The 10,500-nt window shown below is 40.3% G+C and overlaps 1 protein-coding gene across 6 annotated transcripts in view; it reads right to left on the bottom strand.

Annotated features, from left to right (window-relative positions):
* Window positions 1-154: 154 nt before the first annotated feature.
* LRRC31 (leucine rich repeat containing 31) overlaps window positions 155-10,500 on the bottom strand; it is a 51,551-nt gene continuing 41,205 nt past the window's right edge. For 5 of the 6 annotated variants that reach the window (XM_068954489.1, XM_068954488.1, XM_068954485.1 and 2 more), the window contains 8 exons: window positions 9,693-9,842; window positions 9,260-9,427; window positions 6,554-6,721; window positions 5,529-5,696; window positions 4,590-4,757; window positions 3,286-3,453; window positions 1,836-2,003; window positions 155-634 (listed from right to left, as the gene is read on the bottom strand). In XM_068954489.1, the coding sequence (XP_068810590.1) occupies window positions 315-634; window positions 1,836-2,003; window positions 3,286-3,453; window positions 4,590-4,757; window positions 5,529-5,696; window positions 6,554-6,721; window positions 9,260-9,427; window positions 9,693-9,777 (1,413 nt within the window). In that variant the 5' untranslated portion in view covers window positions 9,778-9,842 and the 3' untranslated portion in view covers window positions 155-314. The remainder of the gene's footprint in view (window positions 635-1,835; window positions 2,004-3,285; window positions 3,454-4,589; window positions 4,758-5,528; window positions 5,697-6,553; window positions 6,722-9,259; window positions 9,428-9,692; window positions 9,843-10,500) is intronic. The other variant, XM_068954486.1, reaches the window with a different exon arrangement.

Below are 10,500 nucleotides of genomic sequence, written 5' to 3'. Positions count from 1 at the left end.
GCGGCCCTCTGAAATTCCCACCGCGCTTTTAACATTAGTAATTGCAATATTCACAACACTGAAAATTAAGCATATGTAGTAGTTTCACCATAGCAGTGTAAGAATGGTCCAAAGAATAGGAAAGAATATGTTATTAAATGTAACGATCCGTGTATTCAGAAGGTTAAATAACAGTTTTATATAATTTTGGAACTATTTCTAGAGCTCTCAAGAAAAGAGATGAGTAAAAATTGCACAGTATTCTAAGTCAGAGACACATAATACTTAGTTCTCGTGCTGCTTGCAAAAGGCCTTCCAGAAACCTTCAAACTCCATCAACAGTCAAAACGAATGCTTCTTTTGTTGTCTTGATTAAAGCTTTCCAGTTGTTTCTGCTGTGATTCTGAAAGGACCCATCTTTGCATCCCCAGTTCTACCAATGCAGGCAGCTTTGTCAGTGCTGCTAACAACTCGCTGAACCACATCCCACAGTCACGGCAAGATGATGGGCGAAGACTGACATCTAATTCTGACAGTTCTTTGAATACTGCCAAGCCTTTACAGAGAACGGCCCACCCTTCATCAGAGATGCTGTCATTATAACTCACGTCCAGCTTCCGCAATCTGGCTAGATGACCATCCTGTGTCAGTAACGCTGAAAGAAATGATAGCCACAAACAGACAATCAATATACCCTGCAATTGCTTTAAAAGCTTACAAGTAAGAAGAGTGGTTTTTTAACACCATATTATTTAAGGCCTTTCAGCATTCAAACACAGCAAGGTTCAACTCAATATAGCAATATAAAATGTGCCAATCCCTTGCTGTTGGACTCAGAAAGGCTGTTTTGTCACAGCTGAAGGTGTGCGCAACATTAAAGCACAGGCAATTCAAAAGGAACAGAAGCGTCAGGTTAAAAGTTTGTGACAACCTGAAAACCTGTGAGTCAGTTGGAAGGAGGTTATATCAAGTGCCAACCGAAAAAGGCAGACAGGCTCTGTAGGGAGATTTTGAAAGAGGAAAGCAAAACTAGATGAGGACACATGATTACAACAGCCACCACTCAGTGTGGGAGGGGCGTGGGCCTAATTTTCCCTTGAGGGAACTGGGAATTTAATGTAAAATTGGCAAAGTAGCCACCCACCAAAGGTGACGTTTGTAAAGTTAAAAACATTCAGGCTCCATCTCACCAGCCTTCACACTACAAGGGCTTTAATAGCTATCACAGAGCTATTGCCAACCTCACACACTCAAAACCCATGGGTCAGGCCCACAGAATCACAAGGACATTTTTAAAATAAACAAATTTTTAAAAGGATCCTAGAATTTATTCTTTCATTGGGTTCCCATTTTCCAGCATTTCTCAGCAGCTGCTGAGAAGTGGGCTAAAATATTTCTATTTAATTCTCCCATAACAGTGTGACTCCAGAATCACACTTAATGGAATGAAAGTTGGTAGTGCCTCTATTACTGGCTGTCAGCATGTATGTTTCTCATGAAATACTGAACGCCAAAACAGCAACTGAACAGAATAAAACTCCTTAAAGGCAACTTTAAATATCTGAAATAAAAACATACTCAAAACATATAGTTTTCCGGGTGCTGCCTTTTTATATTAATACATAGAACTCTGCTAAAATGATTCCTTTAATTTTTATCCTTTTCAATATTTGCATGTACATGACACACAGCCTTCAGCACCATGAAAACCCTTTCTGGGAAAAATACTGCTGTATTTTCCATCTTTTCGTCTGATTTATGCAAGAACCTGCCCAGTCCATGGAATGAGTCCCTTCTGAATTGTGGTCTAAATACCCTGGCTCCTTGACTGCTAGTAAATACCATGTTATACGTACTTAGAAGTGCCAAATCTTCAGCCACCAAGTTACAGCTGCTCAGTCTTAACACTTGAATCTCCGTTGCAAGCTTTAGCGCTCCCAAAAGCAGCTTTAGGTTCCCACCAACGCACTTGTTCCAAGAAAGGTCTAATATCTTCAGTTCAGGAAGGTGAAGGGCAGCTTCAGCTGAAAAGATTAAGACCAGGAACTTCTGCTTACTAAGAGAAAACAACATGGCCTCAAGAGACACCTCACCGCCAATTCTTCTGTAAATAGGTTCCTAATAGGCTGCCTACTTGTGCTTAGAATGATTTAATTGATCTCAATAACAGTCGGACAAAGAAAATCTCCTGTACTCTTTAAAGAATGTAACACTGATAAAAGCCTGTTTATGAAGTCTTAAGGGATCTCTGAAGAGGTTTCTCTTGTTCCTGCTTACATACCCGTCTGACTTTACCCCACTCAGGTCAATTTAATGTAAGGAGTTAGTTTTTAAACCGTTTTATATTTATTTAAAGATCGCAATTTTTGCTGTGAACTCACCATGCGAGGTGAGATGCACTGTATATTTTGACAACATTGATTTCCAAGAGAGTACTCTTGTATAATGGTAACGATATAAATATAGCACTCTTCCTGCAGAGACCTCAGACCAGTTTAGCTTGATGCTGCTTCTGCTGAAGGCAGTCAAACTTGCTGTGGATTTCAATATCATTAATAAACAGTGAGTAATATATAATAACTGCACAACACATAGCAACTAACAGATACCCCTGTCCTTAATTTGTGTGTGCCACATGGAACCCCCATCCAAGGGGCAGTGTAGCCACTAATCCACTGAGATCTGCAGTAATTGGACAAACAAGGCTGAATGTACATATCCTGCATTAGATTGGGCATAGCTTGACTTTCCCTCACGGCTGTGCAGTCTCTCTTCTATTGTTGCAAACACTGTTTCAATTCCTCCATTTCCTCATGCTTAACTCCAAGCCAGAAAGTTTCTACTCAAACTTTCACCTCTAGTGAGGTGAAAAACCTTCAGTCAAAGCTTCACCTTAGTAAACTGCAAATGCAGTGTCACAATCAAACTATAATTCCAGCGTAATAGGAAATCACATTCTGCTGCTTCCTCTTCTAAAATTAGGGAAGCTATGAAAGCAAACTGTCAGACAAAGGACCAAAAGGACTTCATCCCGTCAGGTATAATGACGGAAGACTTACGACGGTTTTCCACCTGGCCCTGTAGTATTCCCAGTGCTCAGCTCTCAGCTATCCCTTACAATCAGGTCAGATGAAGCACTGGTTTTGTCACAAAGCAAGCAGAGCCAAGAGCGAGGCAATTACTTTTTCATTCAGGACCTGCAGTATAATGTAACTATGGATCTTTGGAGTCCAGCTGAAGGAGAATGAACTGCTCTGCCCCACAGATATACATAGAAAACTGACACTCTTTAAAAATCATTCCTACCTAGTGATGAAAAGGAGTCTTCTCGTAAACAGCAATCACTGATGGCCACAGATTTCAACTTTGGTAAAAATCTGAGCCTGCCGAGAAGAGGATCAGATGAGACTCCTATGTTTTTATTCGAGGATAAGTTCAGCTCTTGCAGACTGGATAGTAAAGGTATCACCTGGGCTTTGAAAACATAAAATATTTGTTAGACAGTCACTGATCCAAAACAAGTACGTGTAGCTGTATATTCATTTGACATCATTTCTTTTATTTATAAATCAATCCAAAAGTCAAGGCAAGTTCTGACATTCAAATTTATGGTGAGCAATATTTTACTCCATAAATAGCCTTGTCATTCCCAGTAGGAGTATTTAGGAAATTAGGTACTATGCACTGTGGGGAAGGGTGTCAGAATGTGGCTTCCTGTTGAAATTTTCAAGGTCAAGGAGGAAATTTAGTATTAAATGAGGAGGGAGCATATTTCCAAATGTCTTCACTGCCACTGTATATTAATGCGGCTATTGTCTGTTGGTCTTACTACGTGTAGAAGAAATTAAAAATAAATCACAATCGCTATTACTAATAGTTAATGTTTCCCATTGCTTCAGCAGCAGCTTTTCAAATTACATTTTTTATCATGGAAAAAAAAGATGTAGGCAATACAGGCTTTGAGTCATGTTGTTCTAAAGAGTAAAAACCAATGTCAAAAAGCTATGATAATGGAAAGTACACAGAAAATAAACTGTCCGTGACTGAAGGGGAATTGTCTATTTCTTCCTAATAGTACTTATGAGGAGTTTGATCTATTCAGCTTGGAGCCTGTAGTTTTCAGCTTCTCCATAAAGCAGAGAGCGGCAGCAGTGCAAGATCTCCTCTAACATCACTCTCTACTTAAACTTAAGAGTTCGCTAAGGGGGGCTTAGGCAGTTACATTTACATGCACATGCAACCCCTTGGATCCATGCCAGTCTTTACCAACAGGGGAACTTTCCCTGGCTATTTCCAAAGTCACTGATTCTCAACAAAAGCAGCGCTTCGTGGCAGTTCCTACATTCACATCCTGGGTCTGAACCCTGGCAGATTCAGGTCCTTAGCTCTACATGCCATCAGCCACTGTGTGACTTCCTCTGACAGAGCAAAGGACCATTCCGTGTTGATCAAGACGGTTATCCTCCACACTGCACTTCCAGAACTGCCCGAAAAAAATCATTACTCCAAAGTATTGAGATCTGCTAGACTAGGTTAGACAGAATCTCTTCTGTCTATTTTCAGAAGTCAAACACATGCATTCTTAAGGGATTTCCTGAACGTATCCTTACACAAAATAGACACGTCCTCTTCTGTTACATAGCACTGGTGGAGATCAAGAACTTCAAGATTTTTCAAGCAGGCCAAGTGAGATGTTGAGACTTTAAAGCCACCACCAATTTCTTTGTTACATGATATGTCTAATTTTCTTAGCTCTGCAAGGTGCTGTAAAGCAGTGTCTGAAATGGAAAAGGGCGCATGGCTGTTACAATAGCACAAGTTATGGCTTTAACACTTATTTGCTTTAATGTCAAAGTTTGGACGAGGTATTGAAAGCAAAGCTCTCAGACTAAGCTTCCGGGTACAATCACAGCAGCTACACAGTAATGCCACGAAGCAGGCAACTCTATTTCTCTCTAAAAGAGCAAGTGAAGGTGAGGCTGGGTCATCCTCCAGGTTAGAATAGTTCATCCTCCAGATCCATTCAATCTTCAGGCTTTTGCTGAAATTACTACTGGAGGTGCTAATTAGGGCCAGTTGTTTTGTCTTATGGATAAGATCTCCACTAGGGACAGACAAAGATAATGAGCCCACTTCATATGGCTTCACCAGACATTCGTTAAAGTGATAGTGGTGAATTTGGATTCCCCTCGGAGGGTGGGATTAGTTCTCTAAAAGTTGGCTAGCCTGTCTGTGCCTTTTTCCACGTTCTGTCTGGGGAGAGTGCAAGCATGTCCAGAGAGCTGTTAATCTACCCTAAGATGTGTCTCAGATAAATGACGAGAAGGGTGACCCTCCCCACTGACTTTCACATGGTTGAGTTCAGGGAAGATAAATGCTACTCCTGCTCAAAGTCTCTGTAGTCTTTTATCAATCTCCAATCAGCAAAGAACCATTGCCCATTAATACTGCCAAACCATTAGCAAAATACTGCCTTACTGCCTTTCTTAAATGGGTTTCACATGTACAGCTTATTCAGAATGAAAATCTTTCTGAATGTAAAGTCTAACCTAAGCCCTGGAGGCTGTCTTGCTTTAATCCACACATATGCAAGTTTAACTCTTTCAAGCCTGGCACATTTTTCAGATTCTGAGCAATAATCTTCATGCTGCAGCCAATATGTTTGTTGATAGAGAGATCTAACACCTCAAGGTTTGGGATCACATTTAGAATGTGAGCTGGGAAAGAAGAAAAGAAAACTAGAGTTAGTAATTGTCTGGCATATACAGATGAACATGAAAAAAATACAGCACCTTGACAAACAGGAAGAGACAGGCTGGGTTTGCCTGTAGATGTGGTTTAGACTTTCTAAGTTCCGGTTCTACGGAAAAAATACAGCATAACAAAGATAGGATGGGACTCAAGAAAAATCAGTGAAAACCCTGTATGAAGATAGAGATGGAAAAACATTGGAAGGACATTGAGAAAAAAATACAGGAATATAAAGCAGGAATAGGAGGAAAAAAAATTCTAATAAAAAAACTCCAGATTCTGATCTAAAGATCAGAAGCAAGTACAGGGGCTTCTCTTAGGGAGAAAATTTCTTTTAAAAAATACGGAACCAGTTCAAAAGAGCACATGGGATTAAGCTATGGTGAGAACACAGATGGGAAGGGTGGTAAGTGGTTGACAACTCAACTCAAATTCCCATCCCTCAGCCCTTCTTTCCCATCCCATGGCCAACTACGTATTTAGCTATTTAACTTTAGGCAATCAGTTCTGGAAATTCTGGCTTGCATGACTTGCTCAGGGTCTCAGAGGATCCAGTAATCCTGGACCACTGAGCCAGACAGACTATGGTTTAGATCTAGTTATTCTTCTTCTCAACCTTACCTCACACGATTAGAAAGAACCACTTTTCTTTGGAAGAAAGTGCAATAAATACCAATACTGCATGGTTAATACTGTTATAATGCAGGGCCTGAAGTTAAATAACTTTCAAACAATATTGAGTTTAATATGGCCATAACCTGAGTCAAATGAGCTACGTTTTTGTGAAGCCAGAATTTCAGCCCAGCTATGTGGATACACATACCAAGCGATTCTCCATCCTTGGCCGTCAGGTCACAATCTGTAATTTTCAGAAATTTTATCTTGCAACCTTTCTGGAGTTTTTTTGTCAGGAGCGACAGTTTTCCACCTATGTTACTGTTCCATGATAAATCCAGCTCTTCAAGCTGAGGAACCATTTCAAATGCTTCCCCTATAACAGAAGTCTAAGGTGATTCATTCTATATCTATTTCAGTACAAGACAAAATACAGCTTTAGGAAATATACAAGGGGAATATCAACCACTTAGTTCTCTAACTATTACTTTTCGTATGGATTGTTAGTAAAATTGGTGTACGCCATGAATTGCTGCTGCTGCAGGGATGTTGTGTAAATTCTCACCTTGTCTAACAGGAGCAATATAGATCACAAGTCATTGTCACAGCACACACAGACCTTAACTTTATGCTGTTTCTCAAACACTCATCAGATTGCTTGATCATCACTGCAGACCTGTGCGAGGACCCAGAAAGTCTATTTTATAGGAAAAGCAACAGGAATGACAAGTCTGAATTTACTGCCCTGTGTAATTCTGCTCTATTTTGTTTGGCAGGCTTACAATAGCCTCTGCAGTGTGTCCACAGGTTATTCTGGACTGAATGAAAGAAGTCTTCTCATAGCTATGTTTTAAACTGTAAAAGCTTCACTTTTGACAGAAATTTGACTCATTGCATGAGGAATTAAGGAAGCTGAGCATTGTTTTGACCCAAACTAACTTTCTCATGATCTTCAAGGAAGACAGCACTGCTTTTGATTACATTCAGAAAAATTAGCCTTTTCCAGCCTTGACAAACCTGCCAATTTGAACTGCGTTAGCACTTCTTTGGACTATTAATATGCCACTGCAAAATCCAGCCTCCAAAATTCCTTTGCTGGGGGTAGAGGAAGATGGGTATTTGCATAAACTAGTTTCCAAGAAAGATCAATTAATCAGACCATATGCAAATGTAATTTCAAAGTGTCATAGAGCAAATCGTTGATCTAAAGTCTTGTCATCAGCCTAATAATTGAGTTATATTTTAATAAGAAAACCCTTTCATGTCTGAGTGTTTTCAGAATTAATTCTTGATAAGATTCATAATACAAAATAACTAGCTCTGTCATTTGAGAGAAAGGGATATGTCCCTTTCCTGGTTTGAGAGAAAGGGACATGTCTTAGCTTTTATCTGTTTTTCTTGACATTTATTTTAAATAATTGCCTCAATCTTGAACACTGAGCAATGCTCTACAGTTGAGTGGTTTTACCTCTGCAGCGTAGTAGCCTGTTTCTATTTGATATGGGGACTAGCATTCCAGACACATTTTCCACCCGAAAGATAAATAGAGGGCTATAACTCAAGGAATGGTTTCCTACCACCTCTCAGAGCACCTGCTCAGAGCAATCACATAGGACAGGCTGATATGATGGTTATATTTGAGGTAGAATGTGCCCACTGAGTCCACAAACGCCTACATTTCCACAGACAGATACGGACATAGTTAAACAGGCACTATTTGCCTACACACATTATCACCAAACACACATACTCTTCAAAATTGTAGCCAAAAATCAATGCAAAGAGACTGCTGCTGTTCCACATCTCAAATTGGAATTCCACTCTTACAACCAGTTACGTGTCTGTCTCAGCAAAGGCCAGTCCAGAAGGGGGAAGGAAAGAGCAGAGAAGAACCGGACAGAATAAATTCATTGAAAACGTAGAGGCTAATAAAACATACAGAGAGAAAAAGAGCAAGAGAAAAGGGTTTGAAAAAGAATGAAAGAAGCATGAAAAAATCTGACAGAAAATGAAACACAGAGTTGACCGTCATCAGAAACAGACCAACTATTTTCACCAGCTTCTGTAGAGATGGATTTTCCTCCCCAGCAGACAGCACGACCTAATTCTGAGCTATGACCACAAGTTATTTTATTCCTGAACCCCTCTTGAAAAAAGCCTGGAGCTGAATGACATAAAAAACAGCTTTTTAACTCAGAACAGTTTATAGAGCTTGCAAAACAAGCAGAAGATTTTCACAATATCCAGTTCACTGAATTTGTCCTTCTTCTAGATACGCACCACAGACCCACCCCAGTAGTAAACTCCAGGCCCAGTGGTAAATGACAGCATTAGGAGGATGTGAGTGCCTAACACCACCTTTAAAACCTCCAAATCTCACACTTTGTAGAAAGTAGGGTTGCAGGCACTCCAGACAAAGGAGCAAGCAGAGAAATGAACTACTCCCAGCAAATACAAAACAAAAGTCATAAAGCTCCGAGGAAGCAGTTCTGGTTTTAAGCTTCCTCCAGAAGACCTCATCCCACCAAATGTTGTGCGATGAGCGCTGCATCCATCCCTGTAGCATGAAGACCTAAGCTGACTTTATTATGATTGAATCAAGTTTGCTTCAGTTCTTCTTCCCACCATTAGATACTTCAAAGCTAGTCCCAAAAATACTAATCCAGATGGGAAAATGTGCTTTCCTGCAAATGGGACTGAATTCTGCTCCCTTCTGGCTGTGAAAGCTTTATGCCCTGAGTAATGAGCAGAGCTACTCAAAGGCCACTCCTAAGTCAAAATACTTTCTACTATTTTACAGCTAGGAATTCACATTGTCCAGTGTGGAACCAGCAGGGGTAGGATGTAGTAACAGATGAGATGGATTACATTAGACCCAAGCAGTCTGGAAATAAACGTAAATGCCAGCCTGTACCTAAGGAAGTGACATCCTCAGCTGTCAGCCTGCAGTTGTTAAGTCGAAGAACTTTTAACAGGTTCACATGATGGAGCTCAACAGTGAGAGCTTTCAAAGTCCCTCCAACACCACCGTTCCAGGACAGGCTAATCTCTTCCAGCTCTGGGAGAAATGGTAGTAAAGAAGCTTTTTTTTTTTAAAAAAAAAAAAAAAAGGAAGTTATCAGTCGCGTGTTATCTCTAGTTTAAGCATAAAGACATTTACCTGCAAGACAACTTAATTCATTAATGAACGTTTCTCAGGGGCTTGGGCCATCATATGAGACGTTTAGTAAAAGTCTCAGGACTGAGATCAAAGAAAGAAAGGGGGAAGAGGTGAGTGAATAACTGAATAGGTAAATAAGAATTAAAGAAATATATTAAGTGTACAGTTGAGTAAAATGCATATTTACCCAGCTCTGTTACATCTGTTGCACTTAAAGCACAATTATTTAGATCCAGATTCTTGCTGTTGGCTTTCTTTCCCAGCTTCTGCATGAACTGGTTAAATCTCTGCTTACCAGATGGTGACTTTGCTTCAGAAATAAGACGTGATGGTCCATCTGTGTAACAGAGAAATAGGGCTCTGGTTACCTCTGCAACTAACACAGTGTAAAACCTTGTCTGCGGCTGTCAGATGAAGATTTCAGGAAATGAACTAAACCGATCGGTAAACCTGGCTCTGTTTTCAATTCAGAGGACCATATCCATGTGGATCAATATCCTGAGTGACAAGATCACTATAGATCAGATCACCACAAAGCTGCTGATGCTAAATGAGAGAAGAATCACATCTTCAATCTACCTTACGCAACTCTGGACATTTGCACAACCAGTTCAAGCACATGAAATCCTTGCAAAATTCTGGGCTGCAGGTATTTTGGACGCACAAGACACATAACCACCTCTGTGTGCCTGCCTTGTTCCCACGCTGTGGCAATACAGACTGCACTTAACCAGTTAGCAGTGAATAGTGCTGCAATTCTGCAGTGATCCTGCTCCTTCTTCCATGTCAGCCGGTGTTCATTTTCCTACATTTTCTGCTTAAGGCAGTACTGCTGTTCTTGGCTTTGCAAAGCAACCCCCACTTAGCTTCTTCTTCAATGCAGTTTGCACAGCAAGGAAACCTCTCTTAGCAGATCAACCAAAACAGTCCTTCAGTAATATCATCTAATGCCTATAGTCAGAAATGAGCAGGCAAAAATTGCCCAAAACACTCAT

The sequence above is a fragment of the Struthio camelus genome, chromosome 9, assembly GCF_040807025.1.
Source record: "Struthio camelus isolate bStrCam1 chromosome 9, bStrCam1.hap1, whole genome shotgun sequence".
Classification (NCBI taxonomy): Eukaryota; Metazoa; Chordata; class Aves; order Struthioniformes; family Struthionidae; genus Struthio; species Struthio camelus.
This window is presented reverse-complemented; position numbering and strand designations above follow the sequence as displayed.